The sequence below is a fragment of the Pleurodeles waltl genome, chromosome 11, assembly GCF_031143425.1.
Source record: "Pleurodeles waltl isolate 20211129_DDA chromosome 11, aPleWal1.hap1.20221129, whole genome shotgun sequence".
Taxonomy (NCBI): Eukaryota; Metazoa; Chordata; class Amphibia; order Caudata; family Salamandridae; genus Pleurodeles; species Pleurodeles waltl.
Genome location: NC_090450.1, coordinates 145,075,835 through 145,102,804, shown reverse-complemented (window position 1 = coordinate 145,102,804; position 26,970 = coordinate 145,075,835). Strand labels below are relative to the sequence as shown.

At 46.4% G+C, this 26,970-nt stretch overlaps 1 protein-coding gene across 5 annotated transcripts in view; it reads right to left on the bottom strand.

The window, feature by feature from the left end:
- C11H3orf33 (chromosome 11 C3orf33 homolog) overlaps positions 1 to 26,970 on the bottom strand; it is a 132,771-nt gene that overhangs the window by 19,304 nt on the left and 86,497 nt on the right. For 4 of the 5 annotated variants that reach the window (XR_011199371.1, XM_069213307.1, XM_069213305.1 and 1 more), the window contains exon 4: positions 22,296 to 22,456. Coding sequence is in view for 4 of the 5 variants with exons in the window: in XM_069213307.1 (XP_069069408.1) it covers positions 22,296 to 22,456 (161 nt within the window). In the remaining variant the exon portion in view is untranslated. The remainder of the gene's footprint in view (positions 1 to 22,295; positions 22,457 to 26,970) is intronic. The other variant, XM_069213308.1, reaches the window with a different exon arrangement.

Here is a 26,970-nt window from a genome sequence, read left to right as displayed (position 1 = left end):
CCAGGGCTCCCGGTGACCCCTGGGAGCCAACCCCGGAACCGACGTAGGTGCAGGTGAGTCACGTGTGTTGTGACACGATGTAATGACGTGTTAAAGTAATGTGCCCTGTTGTTGTCTCTAGTGTTTAGGTGTATGTGTTGTATAAAATGGCGGCTGTGTAGGTGTGCGCCGTATTTCTGCGCCTAAGAGGGCAAGTCTGGGCATGTTCATGCCGTCAGGCTGGTTGGGTTGCAGTGTGGTTCCACAGAGGGAGGTGCGGTACAGAGTCTCCCCCCCACCCTCCCCGAGCCTTGCATAACCTAGAGGGAATGTACAATGGTGACCTTTTTGAAAGAAAAAAAAATAATCTTGAAGCCCACAGGCACAGGAAGGGCCAAGCATGGTGTATATGGACATAGAGCATGACCTTAAAAAACACAAGTCATAGTTACCTAAGGAGGGTAGCTGTGTGTAAGGGGAAAATAAGTGAGGCCATGTAGGCCACGTGGAGGGTGTTCGGGCCGTTACGTAGTCTCTAGAGGAGCTGGTGCCCACTACCCCTATTATCTTATCAGGCGTTCTTGTTACTGCTTATGTAAAGCAATTAACTTTCAACCTATGTTTTTTGCAAGTCAGAGTGACCCGTACATGCTTAGCAGATGTCCACGCAGAAAGAGGTAACCCCCAGGTTAAGTGTTATGAAATTCTAACATAACCTTAAAACATAATATATTTCAGAGCCCACCCTTCACAATGTCTATGCATAATTAGCCTGGCCTGGCGTAGCAAGTATAAAAGCTCCCCATAGGTATTGTACACACAGGCATCTCACAAGACTGATTTTGTGAGTGGCAAATTCAAGCTTTCAGAGAGCAGGGCTACCCATGACTATTAAGGAGAAAAATATGAAGGGCAGAGCGAAACTGGTAATGCAAACCAGCTTCTGCTGAAGGTAAATAACTATGGCCTGTTTGTTTATTTTCGTAATGTAATTCCAGCTTGCTGTTGTCTCTAGCCCCTTTCCCTAGGACACACAGAGCATATGTGCAATGTATTTTGAATACTATTATATAAGGCCTTGTTTTCTTTTTTAATTTATTTATTATTATATTCTATTTTTATGGTGTGCATAACATGTTTTAATTATGATAAATGGGACAGGGGTGCCCATCATGAACCCCATGCCCCAGCACCCCACGGGCCTATGATCATGGAGGGTGGGAGCGCAGAACCGCGAGCTTCCACCCCAGCTGTCTACTACCTTACAGTTGGGGGAATGGGGGTGTCCAGTGCTCTGAAAGCTTTGGTACACCTCTGTCCCAGCACCCCAAGACCCTTGCCACGTGCTCCTTCCCTGGTGGCCACTGCTTCACAAGGGGTGTCAGGGGGGCCACTAGCCACACCTTCACGGGCCTCCCTGCCCCCAAACATCAAAATACTAAATGCAGGGGGCTGGAGGCAGCCCTCCAAGCCCACCGGACCTCACAGCACCTTAGGGAGCAGGGCCGTTGCAGACCTCGTGCTCGGTGATCCCCCCCACTGCTCTGAGGGTCGTGCTTTCAGGGCAGGGGGGCCACCGAATGCTAGGCTCACAGCCTCCCTACCCTTCAAATCACACATTTGCGTTGCCCCTGCAGCCCCAACGAACCTCACAACCCCTTTGGGCGGGGACTGTGAGCATCGTGCTTCATGACCCCAGCCGAGCAGGATGCTCACGTCCCCTGCTATCAGCCAGCGAGGGCGGCGCTCAGGGGCTGCAAGGCATGAGCCTCAAGCCCTGCAATCCCTGACCTTGCAGCCCGGAGGGGTTGGGGGCCTTGCTCTTGTTGACCCTCCAACCTCGTGGATCTCTGCCTTCAGGGCGGGGACCGTGAGCCATGTGCAAGGCGATCCCCTCCCTGAAGGCTGAGCTCCTCGGGGCTGGAGGGTCGACGAGCACGAGGCCCTTGACCCCAACCCTCACCCCACCACAACCACGTGGCATCGGAGCTCCAGGGGGGGAGCTGAAGGACTCGAGCACGTGGCTCACATCCTTTATCACCCCTCTGGGTCTCACAGGACCTCAAGCCTCGCGCTTGCCAGTCCCGACAGTGAAGGGCTAACCCTTCACTGTCGGGGCTGACAAGCATGTTATTCGAGGCCCCATTGCCCAGTAGCACCACGCACGCGGCTACCCCAAGCCACGAGGGTGCAGCCCTTCACTATGGGGCTGGTGAGCGCAAGGCACGTGTTTCCCGGTCCCCCAAAGCCCAGGACAGCACGAACGGCTGGGCCCTGGGGCCTGAGCACGAAGCATGGGTGGGTCCCCCAGGGGAGGGGAGTGGTCTAGCAGTGTTTTAAAAAAAAAAATTACAAAACAAATACACCAAAAAAAAACACTTAATTATTGGAGACAGAGGACACAGAGTGCAATGCTTGTGTCTTGTATTCCCCCCAGCCCCACAAACTACCTTCTCAATGGTGGGGCCAGTGAGCAACAGGCTCCAGCCCTACAAACTTCTATCCACTCACCACAGGTTAGGGTCCTGCTGTCGTGGGAAGGTGGTGAACACAATTCTTGGGACACCCATGCTCCCTCCACAGCCTGCAATTTTCCAAAGACTGTGTCTGTGGTAGTGGAGCTGGCTCTCCCTGTCTGCTCCTCCCTCTAGGCTGGGACTTAGAGTGAGCCCGGCCCTCACACATGGTTCAGAGCCGGGGGAGTCAGGGTAAAACCTGGAATGGATCCTAGGATCCCGCTGCCATTCTATTGTACATCTATATATAAAATGAACTGTAATGTTTCAAATTGTTTTGTGTTTTATATTTTTTAATAATTACTGTAATTATATGATGTTATAAGGACTAGAGGCAGTATTGTTATATGAGTAAAATAAAGCTGCAGAGCCCTTGGAACTATATAAATAATGCTTTATGGACAGATTCCTATATATTATGTTGCGCTGTAGCACCGCCCTGTGGACTTTTTGAAATAAACAGTGTATGGTTTTTGAGAAATGTAAACAGGAGGCTTTGTGTATTGTACCTTCAGAACAATGTAAAGGGATGATAGTGTACTTACTAGTTAACATTCTGAGTGAGCTGACTTAATTGTGTATATAATTATTTGAGTAGCCGCTTTTACAGGCTTATAGTATATTTATTAATGTGTTATGACGGCACCATTAAAATGAATGGAGGTCTAAAATCAAGTATGTCTCTTTTTGTACTTAGGATCCCCAAGAGCAAACATTGACGCATGAGGAAATGGATGCCTTTCAGCAGGGTACAGCTACCTATAGTTTTATAGTTAGAGAACTGTGTCAAAGACCTACTCTTATTACCTATTTTGCTTTATTCCTAACAATGTTTTCTGATACTCTTCTTTCTTTATACAGGATATGACGCCAAAGTACAGACGGCTGTCAAAGCTCTACAGTGGATCCTAGAGGTTCAAGACGTAAAGTCTTCAGCGCAACAAGATACAGCTCTTACGGGTAAATAAAATTATCCTATGCCTCAGAGAACGGTAATAGTCATGGGTTTATATTGTAAGTGTGACATTTATTTATTTATTTTACCCTCTTCTGTACAGAGCCCATAAGGGCGTGCACGAGCGGTGCGTCATCAGCGCAAAATGTGGAAGACGTCATTAAAAAGGCAGGCAGGAAAAGGAAGTCTACACTGCCTAAAGATGGAACACCTATAAAGAAACGCTCCAACCGTGGGAGCACATCAGGTGTGTTTTAAAAATGCAGAGCCTAAATAATCCTAACCTCTTTCTTTCTCTCTCTCTCTCTCTCTCTCTCTCTCTCCTCTCTCTCTCTCTCTCTCTCCCTCTCACTCTCCCTCTCTACCTACTTTATTTCTTCCTCTAGGCTATAGTGTTTCTAGCAACACCTAAAATTTATTTTTTATCTTTCACATTGTGGAACCATCACAAACGATCTCAGAAGGTGTCCGCCGTAAGGCGAAGCAGTCTTCAATGCCTTTAAAGGACGTCACAGGAGTCTTACAAAACACAAAGTTGTCAACAGCTGCGGAGATCGGCGCAGGGTGTCAGAACAAACAAGGACCGGGTCTACAGATAATCGTCGTAGACCACGTACAGCCCTTAACCACTGCACCACTTTACAAATAAACACTGCCAAGGTACAACAACCTCTTCTACTGAAAGTACATTTCTGCACACACAGACAATGGAGCCGGTACACCCACATACAACATCAAGTACTATGTAAAACCACTGAAGGGTATCCCAAACAGTGCAACAAGCCTAAAATAAACAGTTTTTCCTTAAAGAATCGTAAGAAGAAGCAACCTGTCCCTGAGCTACAAACAGCTCCTCTAGATCTCTAAGTTAAAAACACAGATACGCCTCTGACAGGACCCCGTAGTCCACAGAAGCCTAAGTGCTTTAAGGCTGAAACGGGTAATGTAGAGGCTGTTCCCAACGGGCAGGTCTCAAAAACTTCTGTAACTATTTTGGACTCTTGGTTTGAAAATGATCACCATGTAGAGGACCCTCATGCCGCCTGTATAGGGCTTCTCAAGGCACTGGCGGGTGGGGTTGAGGGTACTGAAACAAAAGCAGCCACTGAATGCAATGGACCTTCTAGTATAGACCCAGAGCAGCAATCTTCAGATCAGCAATCACCAGATCCTAGCCCCTGCGCGACCCACGTATCAGTGGCCCTAAGCTATTACGATCACCATTTAAGTTCTCCATATCTAATGTCCCAAATGACACCTCCGGGAGCATACGATCCCACCAGTCCCCCATCCAGTGTATACTTTCCTCAGTCTTCTCCCTCTTCAGCATACCAGCTAGTAGTACTGGTGGTAGCGAATCACAGAATCTAAGTTCTGGAACCCCGTCTAGCGAGGAACAGTCCTCTGAAACACCCGGGTGATCGCATTGGGGCCCTGCTGTTTTGAACCATCCTGGTCCGTCCATTCAGAAAGCTGTTATTGCTGTTAACAAAGAAACTGCTGATGGTATGGCTCAGGGAAATATAAACTACACATCTAACGCCTCCAGTAATGACCCAGAATATGGCACTTAGAGTCCTGGACACATATATAAAAGAAATACACCAATCTGTTAGACAGCTAAAATTCAGACTGCGCCTGAAGATTTTAAAACTTGGGAATGGAGGTCACAATACCTCGTCCTTCAGAGCGGGTCTGAGGACTTCACCCTGAGGTTGGTGTTGTGTAGGAGGGAGGTGGTCCAAGATTGTGAATCAGCCGCTGCAGACATAAGTAATATACATGCGTGACTAGGCGTGAGGAGTTGCCTAAGAAGCGTGAGAGACGCATTTATTAATACTTGTGTCCACAGGTCTAACTATAAAAAGAGGACCCTGGATATACTCACTAAAGCTCTACGGTTCTTACAAGCGCTCAAAATAAAAAAAAACGAAAGAACCTGTAACATATAAAACAACCCCCACTAGCCCTCACAACATAAAGTTAGGAGAAAACATCACGAACATAGGGGTTTTTAAGACCTCAGGGGCTAGAGCCCAGAGCATGGTTACCACCGAACAACCTGCAAGACCCCAGCCCATAGTAGGTGAAGTGGCAAGGACACAGCTTGTAAATACATCAACTATTGCTCAAATAGGCTGCGGTCAGTTACCTAAAAACAACTGGGCTTGTAAGAAACAGAAGTGGGCTAGTAGCGCTAGAACCCGTAAGCTTTTAATAAGCAAATTAAAAAAGGCCAAACTAACTGTTACAAGGAAGTATAAAAATACAGCAGCATCGAGCCTTAGTCAGCTATCCATGAATGATATATCAGTGAGCCCCCCATCCTGCGACGATCCTCAACCCGAGGATTTAGAACATGTATTTATAGAAAGTGTTAGAAGGTACAGTCGTACTGTAGAGAGGTTTAACGCTACAGAGCATTATGAGGAATTCCGTTTTTTTAACCTGGATCGTATAAATTCCTCTGATCACGACATTATAGCTATCCATCAAGCCATGCAAACGCTCATAGAAAGGCTGTTACAAAATGTGGGCCCCAATGATTTCTTTCAACTACGCTTCCAGGGGCAGGGCATTGATAGTCCCTTGTTCACCCATCGAACACCCCGTAACGTGTCTGACGCTGTATAATTTCTAGAAAACCTCTATAGCCTGCTACAGAGTAAGGCTGAACTAGTTACCCATGGCACCTTTAGAGTCACCCCCCTAGTTGTCAGGGGTCGCAAAGGTGTTGTTTCCAGGCCTTTAAAGAGCATCTTGTATAGTAAGATCATTGGAAAGAAACAAAGATGGTTGCTCAACTTTAACACAGGGGCATCCAACACGTGTCTGGCTGCTAGCATTACTGGGCTACTGATGGATCGCTCTATACCCGATGCTCACATTCTGTCTAGAGCTACTGAAGCCCATAGGGCGCTTGAAATACCGCACGACCGGATGGTCGGTTTTGGGGCCATAGTTTTTTTAAATATTTTTGCCATTCCGGTGAAAGTTCTTTACCACAATGGTTCCTGGAAGTACTTCACGACTAGGGAGCGGACGAAAAACAAGACCTTGTATGTTCTCCATCATGAAAATCACTTTTACAGTATTTTGAACCTGAGGGTTTTTCTAGGAGCCAAGTACGTGTGCACCCATTGCAACCATATCTACAACACACCGACGGCTCACCAATGTGAAATGCACTGTAAAATGTGCCAGAGAGATGGATGTATTGAGATCACTGGACAGAAGGTGCAGTGCCGGACGTGTAATCTGTTTTGTCGTTCACAAAACTGCTTTAGCATACATAACAGACTTGTTCGCTGTGTCTCTAAAGTAGACTGCAGGAGATGCGGGCACTATGTCGCCTATGAGCATAAATGCAAAGCTATGAAATGTCCCAGATGTAAGGTATATTGTCACACAGGGGCAGAACACAAGTGTTACATGGTTAAAGGGTTCCCTCAGACCAGTCCAAAGACTACATCGTGGTCGATTTAGAGGGTACACAGGAGATGGGTGTACATCAACCTAATTATATTTATGCTCATCATCTCACTTCCGATGACAGTTGGGAGTTTGAAGGGCATACATGCGTGAACGTTTTCCTCACCACTTTCATGCAACCAAAATTCGACGGGTACACTATGCTGGCTCATAACTCGAAAGCGTACGACTCCTTCTTTATGTTGCAGACCATGATTGGTGAAAAGATGGCTGTAGAACTCATCACCCAAGGTTCCAAACTGATGTTGTTAAAGGCGATGCCTTTTCAAATAAGGATCATCGATACCCTAAATTTTCTACCCATGAAAATGAGCAAATTACCAAAAGCCTTTGGTTTCCCAGGGTGCAAAGGATTTTTTCCCCACATTTTCAACAACTGGGCCAATCAGAATTATGAAGGGGCCATGCCACCAGCCGACAGCTACAGTGTTGAGTATATGATGCTGTCTGAGAAAGACAGCTTTCTACAGTGGTACGATGAAAACCGTCAAAATCACTTTCTTTTTCAAACAGAGTTGAAAGCATACTGTCAGGCGGATGTAATGATATGACGAAAAGCCTGCAACCTTTTCAGAGACATGGTGGTGGAAATGACCAAATGGGTTAAGGTTTTGAAGCACAATAACCAAATGGTGAAAAAGACCATACACTACATAGACCCTTTCCAAAATATCACATTGGCTTCGATGTGTATGTCTATCTACAAACACATGTTTCTTAAGCCCTGCACCGTAGCTCTAGTACCACCCGACCTCTATAAAGATAAACAGAAGCTCTATTCTACCCCCTCATTCAATGGCTCCTGTACGCCTCTGACAAGGAAAACATCTTCATTCAACACGCATTACAGGGCGGTGAATACAGAGTGGGGCCTTTTTATCTAGACGGTTACGCTATAATTAATGGTGTGCCTACAGCTTTCGAATACAACGATTGTTTTTACTACGGTTGTTCCCGCTGTTACAAGGTGCCCGAGTTTAACAGATTGTTGGGCACCAAGTTTGAACACTTGCACCGCCGTACTCTGATGAAGGCTGAATATGTTGAAAGCCGTGGCTTTGTACTGAGAACCCTATGGGAACATGAGTGGTTAGACATTGTAGCTTCGGATGCGGAACCCGCGTCTTTTATTAAGAGGCGAAACTTACCCGAGCTTTTGGAACCCCAAGGTGCCTTATTTGGCGGTCGTACAAACGCTTTACAATTGTACAGGGCCGGAAGGTGAGGGTGAAAAAATACACTATTATGACTTCACAAGCTTGTTCCCGTTTGTGAACGAACAGAAGTTATACCCTATAGGCCACCCCACTTTAAGCCCATAGGTGAATATTTTGGGCTCATTAAGTGCCAAATCTACCCACCACTGCAGCTTTACTTCCCGGTGCTAACGTGCAGAGTCGACGGCAAGCTCATGTTCCCTTTATGTCGTATCTGCGCCGAAAGTAAAGAGACTAACGAGTGTAGACACACCGACGAGCAGAGGATGCTAATCGGTACTTGGTGTAGCATCGAGGTACAAAAGGCCCTGGAGAAAGGGTACAGACTGTGTAAAATAGGGGAGGTATAGCACTTTGAAAGAAAAGCAACATGTCTCTTTTCTAAGTATATCAACTTGTTTCTGAGAGACAAACAGGAGACTTCGGACTTTCCTGAATGGTGTGTCGATGCGTCCTCCCAGCAAAAGTACATCGACGATTACCACGCTCACAAAGGCATAAGATTTAGACCCGAGTTCATCAAAGTCAACACCGCCAGGTGCCAGTTGGCCAACCTCTGCCTAACTCCTTATGGGGAAAATTTGCCCAACGTACAAATTTACTACTCATCACCCCTCCATACCTGCATACCATCACACCCCCTCCCCCTCACTCCCATCATTTCACTCCATCCCACACACTGCACCTACACATATGGCTAACCCCAATGCCCACCCCTGCATGCAGTAACAATGCATGGACAGACCTCCCAGCCCTGCATGGACACCCATCACTAAAGCATGCACAGCATAAGGGAACTAACAATCCCACAATACATCAACAAACACAAACCAAGGTGGCAGAGCAACAATAGAGGGTAATCTAAGGATGTGCAATATGTCACAGTCATGAAGCATAATACATCACTTACATCCCCACATGTGCTCCAGCCAATGTCAGCAGAGAGGAGGTACCACGACAAACCAGTCCCCCAACAGAAGATGCCCCCACTGATGACAGTAATATTGGACTTCAGGATCTGGATCAACAACCTGGCCAATCAGGGACCACTGGACAGTCAGTCACCCCAGCCCACTCACAGTCTACCATATAGCCTCCCCCATCAGTATCCAACACCACAGCACCCACCCAGCGTCCCCACACCTCTGTCTCTAGGATACGTCAATCAGCAGTGAGACCACCTCTACAGGGACCCCAGGCCACACCTCACACCCAAGACAATCAGGGACCCCAGGCCACACCTCACACCCAAGACAATCAGGGACCTGGGGTCAGTGGCAGTGAGCACACCGTTCAGGGGACAGAGTCACAGGGGAACAGGGATGCTGGGAGGACCGCTGTGAGCCAGGGAGAGGACCGGCGCAGGGAACCGACTCTCCAGGAGGCACTCACCAAGATCCTGGGTGCCTACCAACAATCCCAGGACACGAAGGGCCAGATCCTTGACAACATGCAGGAGAACAAGCGGCTGCAGGAGGAACACCATCTGGAGATCAGGGAGGACTTTCAGGCTCTCAACACCACCATGATCTCCATAGCAGGGGTACTGGCAGACATGGCCAACATCATGAGGGAATCAACAGCACACCAGCGGGCCCCTACCACTAGCCAGTCTATTAAACAGCCCACCACCTCCGCTGCAGCTAGTGGCAGGAGGTCCTGCCACAGGACCCACAGGCCACCAGCACCCCTCCCTCTGCAGAAGGTGAACCACCCCGCAAACGTTCCCTGCGACCCAGACAGAAGCAAGAGACACTTGCCAAGACCAAGACCACTGCCAGGAAATGAGACTCTCCTGATTGTCCCCCTTTGTCCCACCCTGTCACCATGTCCACTTTGAACTGCCTTTTCTCCCCTTCCTATGGCCCCTTGAACACTGCGCCTGTGCTACAAACAGACTGGAACGATACCCTGGACTTTCCTCTACCGTCACCCCATTCCATTGCACTTTACCCTCAATTTTATAGCACTACAATAAACACCCTTGAACACAACTTGACTACTAGTGTTTTATGTGTTGAGAATGGGCATTCAGGGGAACAGTGGTGCAAATGATATTAACACTGTGATAGCATACAATTAATGACCTATCTGTAGTAATCACATCAGGACACTGTCATGTGATCAACATCTGTAAAATTACAAGCCATAGGTGACAGTAAGTTGAGATGCAAAGGAAGTGAATGCCATCATGCCACAGTCACACAAATGAAATCAATATTCAAAGCAATGATCAGTTTCACTGTCTCACCTGTGTGTCATTGGAAGTATTGACGTATAACTGATGTTCTGTTGTCCACATCCTCATCCTCTGCCTTATCATCCTCACTGTCCTCAGGGTCCACTGCTGCTACAGGGGCATCTCCAGTCTCCTCCTCCTGCAGAAAAGGCACATGTCATATGAGGGCCAGGTTGGGCAACATGCAGCATGCCACTACTATCTGGCAGACCTTCCTGGGTGAGTAGCACAGGGATCCACCTGTCAGATGGAGGCACCTTAACCTGGCCTTCAGGAGGCCGAAGGTCCTTTCGATTATTCTTCTGGTTCGCCCATGTGCCTCATTATAAAATTCTCAGCCCCTGTCCTGGCATTCCTCACAGGGGTCAGGAGCTACAATAGGTTTGGGTAGCCAGAGTCACCTGCAAGTATTGAGGGACAAACATTAGCCTAACACAATGCTATGGGGATAACACCTGAAGACATACACTGACATACAGTGGGTGGGGACTCTGGCTCACCTATTAGTCACACCCTGTGCCTCTGTAGTTGGGCCATCACATGTGGGATGCTGCTATTTCTCAGGACAAAGGCGTCATGCACCGACCCAGGATACTTGGCAGTGACGTGGGAGATGTACTGGTCCGCCGGGCACACCATTTGCATATTCATTGAGTGGAAACTCTTCAGATTCCTGAACACCTGTTCATTCTTGCGGGGGAGGGGGAACGAACGCAATATGTGTACAGTCAGTCGCCCCAATAATAATGGGGATATGCCCCATTGCATAGAATCCTGCCTTAACAGTGGCCAAATCTTCCACCTGGGAGAAAACAATGTAGCTGCACATATGCTTTACCAGGGCAGACAAAACCCTTGCCAGCACGATTAAGAACATTGGCTGTAACATTCCTGCTGCCAAGCCCACTGTCACTTGGAAAGAACCAGTTGCCAGGAAATGGAGCACTGATAGCACTTGCACAAGAGGGGGGATCCCAGTGGGATGACGGATGGGTGATATCAGGTCAGGCTCCAATTGGGCACACAGCTCTGTGATTGTGGCCCTGTCCAGTCTATAGGAGAGTATAATGTGCCTGTCCTCCAGCGTAGCCAGGTCCACAAGGGGTCTGTACACGGGGGTTTGTCTCCTCATCTTATTCATCCGCAGCGGTAGGTATCTAAGGGACACAAGAGTGACTAAGCTGTCACAATTTGAACAATGGAACCGCAACCTCCGTGTACACACAGCATCAATGTGATGGAACAGTGGGAATGGCAATGTATGTGCAATTTTAGGCAATGACGCAGTTATGGTTTATCTGATTGATCAGTATAGGGAAAGGTGCGGAAGACATTGTGACGCGAAGGGTTAATTAGCTTGAGCAGTGTAGATGAGCGTGATGCCTGCTGAAACCCCCGAACAACGTGGAAAAGTTCATGATATTATTTTCAAGCTTGTTTGTGTAGAAGACTCCGTCTCAACCTTGAGAACGAGAGTACAGGGAGAAGATGGAATGAAAACAAAGGCTGGGGAAGGGCAGAGCAGCCAAGTGCTGATAACACAGCTAGAAAATGCCAGAAAGAGATAGAATCCAAGCTTCAAGTTATTTAAGCACTGAAGTGCGGGTGAGGAATTTGAAGCTTGCAGATGGGGTTGTGAAAGCTGCCATGGCCCAGCGCTGCCTCCCTGTTTTGCTGTTCAGAGACCGTGATGCTTGAGGGGGAGAGAGGTCCAAGCAGGTGGTAGAGGGCTTCCCAGCATTTCGTGGACTAAGTTAAGTTCCACACAGGGATGAAAGGCCTTTGTTTCTCTGCTCTATTATTATGATTGATTATTATGCTTAAACTGTGTTTATAATCTGAAGTATTCAGCTCGTTTATATTTTGCTTTCTGAACATCGTAGTGTGAGCTTGCTGAAGTAATTGAAACATGCATTTTGGTATGCAGTTAATCAAAGCTAATCTGAAGTATTCAGCTCGTTTATATTTTGCTTTCTGAACATCGTAATGTGAACCTGCTGCAGTAATTGAAACATGCATTTTAGTGTGCAGTAAATCAAAGCTTATCTGAAGTATTCAACTCATTTATATTTTGTTTCCTGAACATCGTAGTGTGATGCATTTTGGTATACAGTTAATCAGGGCTTATATCTGTCAATGAACTCTTTGCTTATATATATGCATACATGCTCTTTGTAGTGTACTCATATGTAAATAGAGGCTTTTCCATTGCTATTCTTATTCTACCATTGTTGACGTGCTAAATGCATACATTTACCTGAAATTCTAGTAAAGCTAAATTGTATTCATAATTGGCGTGTGGTCCTTCATTGAGCGTCCTTATTGACTTATACCGAACAGGTGTCAACCAGTTACTTGGATAAGACACTGATCGTTGTCCACCACCTTGAAATGGCAACCGCCTGTCCTGTATCTTGGGACAGTTGGAAGGGAGGTAACTCCACTGGCGTTGGGCGTCGTGGCGGAAGGCGGTCTTGCACCACCATGAAATTCCTCATTCATTAATATGGGGCTCTATGGAGTACAGTGACCAATGGGGATCAGAGCCGGCAGTAACACTGTACACCGCCGAGGACGTGACTGCCATTTTCTATCCAAATCCTCACTTGTTTCCTGGCTTTCCACAGGACACACCTACACTGCGTGTGCTGCTGTGACCTGTGTCTGGAACCTACCACGGCCCGTGTGACTGGGGAAAGTGCCCCTGCCTTCACTTCAGAGGAGTTGGAGCGACTGGTGGATGGGGTCCTACCCCAGTATGGATTTCTGTATGGGCCTCCAGACCAACAGATGAGTACACCCTGGGCACGATGCATGTGGGAAGGATGCATGGAGATGTGTGTGCAAGCATTGTGTCATCGGGGGGAGAATGTCTGGGGGTAGTGTACATGGTGGGCGTCGGACGATGTGTGTGCCAATGGTGATGGAAACGGAATTGGTGGGCCATATGTGTGACAGGCTGGATTGTATGTGTAATGGTGCCCTCCTGTCTGCATTCCCTCTGCAGGTCAGCACCCATCAAAAGAAGGGATTGCGGCGTGCCATCGCCAAGGATGTGCGGACCCTAGGGGTTTACAGCAGACGGAGCACCCACTGCAGGAAACAGTGGGAGGACCTGAGACGCTGGGCACTGAAGACCGCGGAGGCCTAGCTGGGGGTGGCCTCCTAACGAGGATGGGGTGCCCGTCGGAACATCACCCCCCTGATGGGCACAGACTGGCGGTGGGCTACCCAGAGCTGGATGGGCGCTTGAGGGCATCACAGCAGCCACAAGGGGGTGAGTACAGTGGGCGTTACTACAATAATTGATAGGTGGCATGGGATCCGGGTTCTGCGTATGAGTTAGTGGGTGCCCCTTAATGCCAGATATTGCATTGTGATTCAGCTCAAGGGTAATGGGTGTAAGGCAAATGCAGGTAACCTGGCTTGTTTACATTCCATGTCAGTCAGGGCTTTGTGGGTCCCAGGAGGTGTGCAGTTGGCGGTGTTTGGTCCTCATCTTGCTGTGGCATCTAGCCAAATCAATGGTAGTGCAATGCATAGTGCTCAATCCTGATCTCTATGTGTTACGGTGCTGTGTATGCCAACTGTGGTGTTGGTGCACTAATTGACCCAGTGTTCCCTTTCTCTCTCTCCCCCTTTTTTCTTCTGTCATCCTGTCTGCATTAGCATTAGCATCATCTGGTGGAGGAGCAGGGGCACCAGCGACAGAGGGAGCTGCATCCCACAGGACCCAGGAGGCAGAGTCCACCGACGCCTAGGGAACCAGTGGGACGGAGAGCGAGGGGAGGACCATGGCGGGGACAGGAGGTGACAACACTGACTCAGATACCTCCTCCGACGGAAGCTCCCTGGTGGTGTCAGACACCTGTGACCACCCCAGCTGCAGGTACAGCCGCCACCCTCTGTACCAGCACTGCCATTCCAGTAGCCCCTCAGCGAGTTGCCTGTGCCCACTCACCTAGGAGGGTGGGCATCTCCTTCATCCCCGGGCATCTCCTTCATCCCCGGGCACCTCAAGCCCTGCCCCAGTGAGCCCTGTTGCCCTGAGTGAGGAGGCTATTGACCTCCTGAGATCCATCTTTGTAGGCAAGTCAACCCTTGTGAATGCCATCCAGGGGCTGGCATCCCAGATGCAGCAATGCAATGCATTCCTGGAGGGCATCCACAGTGGACTGGCAGCCCAACAGAAGTCAATTCAGGTTCTGGCCTCCTCTCTGATGGCAGCCTCTGTCCCTGTTCCTACCGTCCCCCCTCCAACTACCACTTCCCAGTCTCAGTCTCCTCAACCCGACCCATCCCATGCACACATACAGACGAGCATGCACACAAGACAACACACAAGAGTGGCACAGTCAAACATAGGCATCACACTTCAGCCCACAAGCACTCACCCAAACACAAGACAGTTGCTCACACAACCACATGCACAGCCTCCACTGTTTCCCCCTCCTCCTCCTCCACCTCCCTTAGTCATGTCCACACTCACACCTGCATGCACTACTTCAACAGCCATCACCAGCATCACCACACCAAGCAGCACACACATCACTAGCAGACAACTCCACAACATCCATCCACACATGCCGTGTCCTCTCCCACCCTGTCTGTCCCCCCCCCAAAGGACACAAGCACAGGCACTCAGGCACCCAACAGCCATCCACCTCACATCAGCACCCTACCCAGGCACCTGCACCCAATCCAGCAGATGTACTCCTCCAAAAACCAGTCCCTCAACCTGCACTGCCATCCCTCCTCCCTCATCCCACCCCACCATCCCTAAGAAGCGTTTCCTTGCACAACTTGACCACTTCCCTCTCCCTCCACCCCACATCTTTCCCGTAAGAGCAGGTCCCAACAACCCAGCCAAGCACCTCAGCCAAACAGTCCACGAGGACAGTGGAAGCACCTCCTAGTCATGTAGGTAAGAAAGTGAAGGATCCTACTCCACCAGCCAGGAAGGGTAAGGATCCCACTCCACCAGCCACGAAGGGAAAGGATCCCACTCCAACAGCCAGTAAGGGGATGGATTCCACTCCACCAGCAAGGAAGGGAAAGGATCCCACCTCAACAGCCAGGAAGGGGAAGAATTCCACTCCAACAGCCAGGAAGGGGAAGGAACCCTCACCTCCTGCCAGGAAAGGGAAGAGGCCCTCACTTCCAGCTGACACACTTCCAGCAACCCTAGCCTCCAACGAAAGCTGCCCATGAGGCACCTTCCACAGCAGAGACACAGCAGCCCTCACCTTCAGCAGAGGCTGGCAGGGTACCAACACCAACACCACGACCACCAGTGGTCACCGAGCCCTCACCTCCAGCTGAGACAGTGCAGCCCTCACCTCCAGCAGCGAACATGTAGGCGACCCTCCATGGACTGCTGTACAAGGAGCCCCAGCCAGAAGCAGTGGGCAAGGCCCCCACCTCAGAGACTGTGACCTTGCACTCCCCAGCATTGGGAAAAGGGCATGGAGCCCCCTCCAGAAGCAGTGGGCATGTTCCCCACTTCAGAGACTGTGACCTTGCACTCCCCAGCATTGGGAAATGGGCATGGAGCCCCCTCTAGAAGCAGCGGGCAAGTTCCTCACCTTAGAGACTGTGACCTTGCACTCCCCAGCATTGGAAAATAGGCATGGAGCCCCCTCCAGGCGCAGAGGGCAAGTCCCCCACCTCAGAGTCTGTGACCTTGCACTTCCCAGCATTGGAAAATGGGCAGGGATCCCCTTTCAGAAGCAGTTGGCAAGTCCCCCACCTCAGAGACTGTGACCTTGCACTCCCCAGCATTGGGAAATGGGTATGGAGCCCCCTCCAGAAGCAGTGGGCAAGTTCCTCAACTTAGAGACTGTGACCTTGCACTCCCCAGCATTGGGAAATGGGCATGGAGCCCCCTCCAGAAGCAGTGGGCAAGTTCCTCAACTTAGAGACTGTGACCTTGCACTCCCCAGCATTGGGAAATGGGCATGGAGCCCCTTCCAGGTGCAGTGGGCAAGTCCCCCACCTCAGAGACTGTGACCTTACACTCCCCAGCATTGGGAAATGGGCATGGAGCCTCTCCAGAAGCAGTGGGCAAGTTCCTCACCTTAGAGACTGTGACCTTGCCCTCCCCAGCATTGGGAAGTGGGCATGGAGCCCCCTCCAAGTGCAGTGAGCAAGTCCCCCACCTCAGAGACTGTGATCTTGCACGCCCTAGCATTGGGAAATGGGCATGGAGCCCCTTCCAAGAGCAGTGGACAAGTCCCCAATCTCAGAGACTGTGACCTTGCACTTCCCAGCATTGGGAAAGGGCAAGGAGCCCCTCCAGAACCAGTGGGAAAATTCCCGACTTTGGCTGAGGTGCCCCACACCCCCTTCCCCCTGAGGTGCCTACCCACTTCAATAATGATGCCCCTGCACGGTACTGTGAGGATGTTGTCAGAAAACGAGTTGGGCCTTGGACTGTGCCCTGTGACCACGTGAGCCCTTAGTACTTTGGACTGGGAAGTGGCCCTTTGTGGACAATTGTACAGATCTCTTTGTTTTCTAATTGGTTCATGTGGTGGCTTTTGCCTTGCTAATACATTTTCAGTACTTCTGAACTCTAGTCCTTGTATTATTATGCCGTGTGTCGTGTGTCGTGTGCCATTGGCTTACATCTGCAACTGGTTGTCGTGTGTGTGTGTCTGGTATGTGTCGTGCGTGTGTGTCATTCTCCTTTTCCTCCCTCCCTTGTGTGCTAGGCAGCTGTACTCACCGTTGACGTCTTTGTCGGCGCTGGTGTTCCAGGTGGAGCATGGCGTAGAAGAGCATTGGGAAGACTTGCAGTTCCGGTTCCTTGGCGGCGTTGCATTTTTATGTGTCTCTGATGGTGAGTCTTTGGGCTTCTGTGCAGAGTTTCCGCCAGGCTTTTGATGGTGTTGGTTCCGCTCTGGAAATCGTGGCGGATTGCAGTTTCATGAAATGGGGGGCGGTACCTTGTCTTCCGCCTGGCTGTTGATGGATACCTCTGTGGTGAGTGGTGTTAACACCCTGGCAGATGGTGTGGTACATTGGCTGTCTATGGGAGTTCTCACCGCCATGGTCTTAATTTGGCGGTAATTACCCCCAGCCTTTTGGTGGTATTTCCGCCACACATCTGGACTATGTAATCTGCTTTCAATCCTTATCACAGCAGTGCACTTTAATAGTTAGACAGTACATTAGGATTCTTGACCAATTAGTAGAACTGACCTGAGCCCTAGACAACATAAACCCTGTGGAACTTCATTAACCCTCTTCTACAAATAGGACAGTGTATGTGCCATCCCTTTCTTTGAGCTCAGAGATTCATGCTCTTTATCTGTGCGAGTTATCTGGTCCACTGTCTATAAAATGAATGTTTGCTCCTCTATGGAAGTGAATTGGGAGAATATACTCATTTTCTATAAACTGGTTCCAGTAATCCATCGTCACCCAGCAGTTATCTGGGAAAACTCTCTTCACCAACAGCGGTTTCTTTTCTACATTAGAACAGTAGTCCAGACAACTGTTTCCTGATGCAAATAATAGTCAAAGAGGTACACCTTTTCACTATAGCTGGTTTCAAGCACAGTCCACTTGCCACTCCTGAATCAAACCATTGCACCCTGGAGGATGTGAGACTTTTTCATAAGTAACCATGTCTTAGTAGGAGTCACAAAACAACCACAAGACAACTCCCAACAACTCTTACAAAAAGCAAGCAAGGAAAAAAAAGAACCCCTTTTTGATGTACCATCTCATATATCTGGAGCTCCTGTAAAGATTAAGTACAGCACACACTGCCTGCCAAAGTATCCGACCAATCTTTCTGAAGGTGGCCTACATGCATCACGTCCATTGCACATCATAACACCCTCTTTCTCACCTTACTAGCTACCAGGGTGCTGCCCCTCATTTTGTCTTGTGTTTCCCATATTCCCCACTCTCATTTTAGGAACTGGAGACTATTTGGTCTCACAGCCACGTTTGGCTGTGGTAATGATCCTGGAAACACATCTAAGATACTGTTAATAGGACAGCAAAGGGTTTCAACATACCTACATTTTCAGGTTCTAAGATGCTTGCTAACCACTATGGACATGTACACTTCCAATGAATGTCTATGCTCTTCTGGGTTGGAAAGAGCTCCATAGAGCATAAAGGCTTTTGAAATCATTGCGTCATGGCGTCACAGTATTTTCTGTCTGTTACTTTCTTGGTTTATGGTATTAATTATTGTTTTCCATCAACTGGTGCAGCTCTATTTCGTTCTGGTCTGGTATTATTATACTTGGTGTGGTTAAAGGAAAGCGACCACAATTTTTCTTCAAATGAAAGAGAAGAAAAGTTGCTTTAAAAAACACAATTGTCGAGGCACAATATAAGCAAAATAAATGATAATAGCCATGCAAACAAATGTAACCAGTTGATCAATAATGAAAACTGTAGTGGAAAGTCTATTAGACCACTTTAATTGCTAACCTTCAATAAACCGAATCACTAATCAAAACTATTACAAAAATCCAGAGTCCGTTAACAAATGAATAGAAAAAATAACATTCTTCTATTCGGTTCACCAAAGTTAATCAAGGGCTGAGAGGCTTTTTGTCAAAATCAGGAGCAGTCCGTGGTTAACGGGCAATAATACATTTGAGTACTGTTCTTTGCCAGTGGGGTTTTATGGCCTCAGAAATACTGTGTTGAAATTGGGTAACCATCTTTCTTCCTTATTTACACGGATGGGGTGTAAAAACATATGCAAGGCATTGGTAGAGAGTTTGGAACTTAGATACTGTGTGAACAAGAAATGACTCCTAATAAACTTTATGTCCATTAAGCTTTCGATCTCTGAAACTTATAGTAAGTCTTCATAAACACAGAAGAGGTTGAAGAGTTAGAAAATAGATATACACAAAACTACAGAAGGTCTCCCCACTTCTTGGGGCTGAGATACAACCCAAAACACTATTATAGCACTTATTCAGGAAGATACAATACTTTGAATAACTTGGGTCCCAACAGTCAATCCCAGTCTTCGAGGAAGAGTTATTGTGTGCTTTGTGACTTTCTTTAGTTCTCGGGTTCATGACAGTGTTTGTTTGTTCAATTCAACTAGTCAGCTGGTATAGCAGCAGACAAAAGTATGTTAAATTTAAAGTGTTTTTAGAATACATGTCAACCCTATCCTAGTTTCTTCAGTGGTCCTGAGGTACATGTGATCCTATGGCTAATAATAGCAGACGGGGAACTTTCCATTCTCCTCTTTAGCATTTGTGAGACTTTAGGATTACTAAAAGGTTTGCTTAATGCAACTAGTCCATTAGGTAATAAATACATACAAATAAAACAAATTGAGTAAGCAGTTACTTCTGCACTAGTTCGTTGTCATCATGTGTGGATTACAAAAACAGCAAAAAAAATCAGAAAGCCCAATAATCCACAAGCCAAAATGGAAAAAGGATCCCATCCAAGGTGAAAAACATAATTGCACTTGAGTACCTCAGGTCAATTGTCAAATGTCTATGTGACTACCAGTGGTCCCACCCAGGTTTATGCAGAGCAAGGAGATAGCTTAGGCAGCAAATTTTATCAACTGGTTAAAGTGTTTTGCATTCGTTGTGGCTAAAAGGGAGTGACTCAGGACAGGCTTTCAAGTGTGCTAGGCACCAGTCAGCAAGCCCTCCCTGGAATACATGAAAGCTCACACATACAAATAACCCCATACGACAATGAGCAACACCTGGGAAAAATAAGTGCAGGACACATAAAGCAACTGCATGTATGTATGTATGTATGTTTTGGTATTTCTAAAGCGGAAACCTAGCTGGCTAGCAATGGAGCGCTGTACAGGGGACAGAAACCAGCGGGACGTAGGAAGCCGAATCCCAGTTCATTCAGAATGCACTAGGTTGACCCTAGTCGTGGAGATAACGCACTGGGTGGCTCGAGGTTTGGGAGGAGGAGACTAAGAATACACCACTCCACTTTGAACCCTAACAAGATGATGGAGTCAAAAGTTCTGAGCAATTGCCAATGTGAACTGAAATCCGTATCTGACATCATGGCTATCATTACATTGGTCATGACTCTAAAGGACATAGAAGTAAATCTCACCAGCCTGGCAGAAAAAGTCCACTTGTAAAATGTTCGAATAGAATAATATATACAACTTAAAGGCTTTCCAGGTTGCACATTGTAGCTCCCAGCCAGCCCCAACCTGCCTTGGATGTTTTCATGCCTTGATCCCAACTGAATCTAAATTGACATACAAAATGCTTTCTTATCAACACAAAGATAATAATATGAATTTAAAGACCGTTAAATAGCTCACACAGCTGAGTGACTGCTTGAAAACGTGCAGTTTTCAAGGTTAAAACCTGGCTGGGTCGACTCTGCCTTTCATTCTTCAAAGGTTGATAAAATGGGTACTACTGAGTTAAGTAACAGTATCATCTATCAACCAAGTGCTCTAACACAATTCAGTAAATTGCCTTGCAAAGTTAATATTAATATGGCATTACAGTCTAAACAAGTTTTTATAGCCCTCTCCCGGAGTTATAGTGGTAAGCCCAGACAATGTCCTATAAAGAGGGAGGGGCCATGAAGGACAGATAGAGACCTGGCCAGAACAGCTATTGGAATTTTCCACTCACCAAGAGTAGAATGTTTAAGTGAATTAATTAGGGAGAAAGATAAACAATGGAATGTTGAGGCAGAAAACCTACACTAGCCACAATTGGCCCCTAGCACTCCATTATCTTTACAGGAAGTGACATTCTTTTAATGCTACAATGATAGTAACAACGGGAGTAATAATAACACACACCGGAGTTATATTATTATTACTCAGAGGCGGCCGTCGCATAACTAAAGGAGAGGGGTAGGGGAACAGGTGGGGTTTGGGATGGAGATGAGATAAAAATATTTTTTTTAAAGCACTTACCTTGCTTTCATCCCTGCCGCATCGTGCCGCCTCGCACTCCTCTTCGTCTGGTGTCCCAGCATTCACTGCTGGGACACTAGCACAGGCACTCAAGCAATCCTGGTGCTGCTTTCATGCAAAACCTTGAATGAAAGCAGCGTCAGGATTGGTTTGAACGGCAGTGACTGCTGCCCAGACACAGCCCTGGGGTCTGAGCAGTTTCTCCACTCCAGCTGTTAACCACAGCCGAGCTGGAGAAACCTAAGTACGCATGTGTGTTTGGTCGGCCCAGACGGCCGGTCAAACACACAAACGCACTTAGGTGCACCCTCCCCTCCTCTTCCCCCCCACCTCCCGTGGCCCAGCCCCACCCCTCCATGCACTGCTGGCTGTGCCAGAAGCAGAAAATAAAAAAAAAGTAAACTATCGTTTTATTTTTCACTTCTGGCACAGCCAGTGCGGCGACGCTCCTTCAGCATAGCTAAGGAGCCGCCCCTGTTATTACTACTAATAGTAGTGTAATAATCGCATTATTCTAAATAAACAATGGCTGATTCTTCTTGCTTGATGACAACGGACAGCACGTATCAACTTTTATGCAGTTATTTAATAAATGGGATAGGTCGAAAATACAGAATAGAAGTGAACAGTGAGCTACCAGCTTGTACTAATGGTGTGCACTGTACATACAACAATTTTAACAGTAACACAAAATGTATCAAACTAGAAAGAATTGAATAATTATTCACTTATCTCACGTCTCGCTAGTGGTACTCCAAGTGATTCTGTTTTTTTCCCAATTGTTCCAATTGTTTCAATGTAAGGGACTAATCGGCTGCAGCCTTTCTAATCATGAATACATCCTACTTTTCAAATGGTTAAAAAGGATGTTACTGTCAAGTGTTTCCTTTCCCCTAAGCAGAAGGACAGGAATTAATTTTAACCTGTTTAAGTAATGTCAGAAGCACAAAATATGGGTTCATCGATACACCATAACACTTACCTTGTTCACCAAAACAAAACAATCCAGCACCGAATTGTCCCGCCTAAGTAACTGGAACCAAAGCATTTGAGAGGGTTTCAACTCTTCCTGAAGCCAGGTTTTGCCACTCTGTGTCAGTTCCACTCCTGCTAGTCGAAGCACCAAGGCACCATTTGACTGCCCTGCCAAAAGTCATACATTTCAGATTTGTTATCATATACAAGAAATATATTTTCTCAGTCGAAAGTTTCTATGACAACTTACACAACTTGCTTTCACTTCATTCGCATTGTCTATTTGAGACCACTCAGAGCCCTCATTGAAAAAACATAATTAATAGCAACCCATCAATAATTATATAGGTTATGTGTGGTGCCTTTAGGGAGAATACCAGCTTTCTAATCCAGTACTTCATTGGTACGACATAGCAAAATTAGGGAAAAAGTTGTTTCCCACTGTTGAGACATCAGAAGGGGATGTACTTGCTTCCCCTGTGTCCCCTTACATGATTGGGCCTGTAGAGACAGAGCCAAGTATGGGAATGAGGCCTGGCAGTCCAATCCATCTTCTTCCTACCCTCCCTGGTCTCCTAACCATAAGAGTATTGGGTGAATAGGGGTGACACACTTCCTCCGCCAAAAATGACTTCCCTTGACATCAACCGTGGGTCTCTGTGGACATGCAACCACAAGGACGTGAAGGTTCCATTGACTAGACGCTCAGAAAGCCTGTCAGAACAGCACCAGCTCTCTGCTGCATTGAGAGCATAGAACACATCTTTTTACGGAGAAAATACAGAGGGTCGTGGGAATGACTAGCAGGGGGGCACGTATTCATTTTTTATATTTGGGCCAGCGGAATGGGGAAGACTTCCGTCAAGAGAGGGTTCTAAAGGAAGGACGGCAGGACGCCAGATTTATTTTTTTCAGCAGGGGAGGGTAAATGCTGTAGTATCTGGTCAGTACAGCAGGTATGTTGCATTGAAATGTTAGGAGGGCGCTTGGTGGTCAAGTGTTAGGGTGGGAGAATGCCTGGTACTGATTTTTAAAATGTGGGTGGAAAGGAGAGCCGTGGCAATAGGGTGTTGGGGATGGGTGGCAGGACAGGTCGGACGGGGTAAGGGCTGAAGCAGATGAGGTCATGTTTTGTATGGCATGACTCTTAAGCAATGGGCAGCTGAAGAGAACGGGGAGGTGAACTGAGGGCATACTTAACATCAAATTGTACTATTTTGAGTCACATCATAGATTATACTACTCAGAAATCCTTGAGGAAAAACATTCCGGTTATTCACATCCACCTATTTTTCTATATTCAAAAACTCTTCAAAAGTTTATTGCAATGGGATCAGAACTGAGGAACAAAATAATTAATACAGTAAATTTCCCGGTAACAAATGCTCTGGTGCTCCTCTGACCCCAGAGCATCTTCACCTTTTCAAAACTAAAATAGGAAGTCACTGTCCCTGCGTTTTATCTACGCAGTCATAACCTGCTGTAATCCGGATGAAGATCCCCTATTGCTCCACGAAGTGGACCGCCAGCTTTCGACTTCTGTTTACACTCCTCGAACACATGCGTAGGGTCCACGGTCATTATGTATACAACAACCAGTCCGACTATGACTCAGATAATAATGTTTTCTTTTTTCACCCTGATACTACAATTTACACTGGAGCTGCCAAGCTTCAAATCATCATACAATATCAGCAAAAAACGTATTCTTAGTTTGTGTGATGGAAATATCAAATTAAAGTATGAAAAATAGACAACGTCCATGATGATATTGTCTGCTATAGAAAAAGTGATGCCGGTAATCTGTCTGCATTCTTTACGAATATGAAGAGTTTGAATATAATATAATTTGTAACTCTTAATTAAAATATTATGTACGGATGATTTTGTTTCAGTATTTGTGGTTTCTCTGAGTCGCCCGTTGCTGTTAATCTATCTTTTTGATTCTTTAAGTGTCCTAAATAAAATGTACTATTACTATATATCAGCAATGATTAATTGAGGAGAGTCTGGGATACATATGTTGCAAGTTTGATTTTTTTTTATTTCTTATTGTATTTATTTATCCCATGATTTAATTCTTATCATTCTTCAAATAAAAATTGTATTTAAACAATCACATTTATTTTGTATTTTTCCCTTCCCTTTTCTGTCTGATCAAGACTCCAGCAGACTCCTGTATTCTATCTTGGGGACTACTCATTTCTCGATTCACCTTTCCTGAATCTGCAGCTCATCTATGTGCGCTGTAGAGCTTCCTGACTGAGGTGGTGGATCACAATATCCAATTTCACAGAGCATGCCTCTGATGCTTCTGCAAGACCAAAGCAACTAAGGCCAAACAACCTTTGAATGACACAGGATCTGATTTCCCTACTCCTCTGTGAAGTCATTCACAAATGGATGCCATCAAATTATCACTACTAAAAATCTGCATCATGCTAATTAGCTCTTGGAGGCATACGCCGTTGATAGGACAAGTAATCACATATAGTAGGCCGGAAACAGATTGATCTTGGAATTGAGAAATCAATGAAAATGAGAGAGGGAGAAACTGGGGGGGAGTGGTAGTGGTTACAAATAAATACAAAGGCACATTATGTCACTGAGAGTGAAGGTGTAAATATATTTCCCTGACAATAGAATAGGTGAAGCATTCCTTTGAGTTCTGTTCAGGAAATCTAAATGCAAAGTCTGGTAATTCTGTATTGTCAGTGAAAGCAAACAAGTCAAATACAGTCTGAAACATGGTGTAGATAGCCTAGGAGTCCAGAATCCACTTGCATTCTTCTCAAAGCATTTTGCTTTTAGTGTATGGCGTTGTGTGTGGTTCTCTTGGGAAATGTGTAATAGTTAGGCAGAGTCTATGTTTCAGTGCCCTATGTCACACAATCCTTGGTGCACAAGAGCAGGGATATAATATTTTACCATCTACTTCCCGGTGGTGTCATCAGAATGAACTTGGGCACATTTCTATCAAATAAAAGGTAGTAATGCTTTTGGAGTTCCACTGACTACACTCAGCTCTAACATGTTTATATGTGATATTTACTCTGTGGTGACCACGACTTTTGGACTTTTTGTCTGAACAGAGACTTGGCCTCTGTATTCCCTTTACAGCTCCATTTTCCCAGCTTACAGTGTCTCTATGGAAGTTTCTTAGGATCACAACTTTCTCAGTTAAGAAATCAAAGTTTGACGTGCACCTCTCCTCTGTCTATTACACATACCTAGTTGTTGCTGCAAGCATTTTCCCAATAGCCTACAATATATCGGGCTCCAAGATCTGCTGTCAGCTCCACATCAGGGCCCGGAAGCAGGAATACGGTCTGTGATGAGTGAAATCCTCACATGATGGCTGCTTGGCCTATGAGTACTAGTATGTGTTGTGATGAAAGCAGTAAGCAGCAAGAATGTGAATATGTCACACTTTGATGTCGCTGGAGAACGAGGGTAAAACAGCTGGAATTTGGAATGTTCGGGGGAGAGAAGCAGGGGATATGCTAGAAGCTGGTTGTGGTGTTGCGCCTAGCTTGCCATGTATCTACCATAAACATAATATCAAGACATTGTTCGAGTTGGGATTGTTATTATAATTTTTGGGGACGAGGATGAGGTCCTGTACAGCGTTCACCCAGGAGCCCCATTCGTGTACAGATTAGCAATGAATCTCCTACTGTGGAAGGTAACAATTCTGGTCCTATTGAAAAAGATGGAGTTAAGTGCAAGAAGTTTGATAGAAAAATTACCAAACAAAATTCAAAGATTTTGTTACTGCATGAATTCAATAATTTTGTTTTGATTATGTTTGTTCTTATATGTTATTTAAGACAGCAAATTGTTTTCCTTCAAAATTCAATGTATATGTAGTATAATGCTCATTTTAAATAATTGTTATCTTATTTATATCTAAATAATGTTGTGTTTCAAGGGGGGAACATATGTCGTGATGAAAGCAGCAAGAATGTAAATATGTCACACTTTGATGTCACTGTGGAATGAGGGTGAAAGGGCTGGAACATGGAATGTTTGGGGGAGAGAAGCAGGCAATATGCTAGCAGCTGGTTGTGTTGTTGCCTCTAGCTGGCCAGTGTCATTTATCTACAATAAAGACTTTCTCGAGACATTATTTGAGTTAGGATCGTTATTAGAGTACCCACATCAGATAAGGGTGGTGAGGCAGGAAGGAAGTGGAACAGCTAATAGATTTAAAGATGCGAGAAACTGTAAATGAGGAGCATGAAGGGAAAGGACAGGGAAGAGAGGAGATAAGAGGGACAGTGTGAGAGGGAGTGGATAGCGGGAGATGTATAAACAGGTGCAAAGATCAGAGGTGAACAGTGAAAAATGGGAAGCGAGAGAAGCAGGTCAATATAAAGATGTGAAAGTAGGAAAGAAGGGACAAATAGAAACCAGACAGAAGGGTAGCTGTTTGTAACACAGAGCTGCAGAATGTTGGAAAATGTGCAAGGTGGAAGGAAAACAATCTACTGAGAAAGGGAATTGTGAAAAAGGAAAGAAGAGAAGCAGATATTAGGAGGTGTGCAAAGAGGGAAATATTGAGATATAGAGGAGGTGGCAGATACAGGAGCAGGATACATGCAAATTACGAAGGAAGGAGAGTAAAGAGGAGTGGGAGAAGGTGAGAAAAAAGGCAAAAACTTGTTGATGTGAAGAAATAA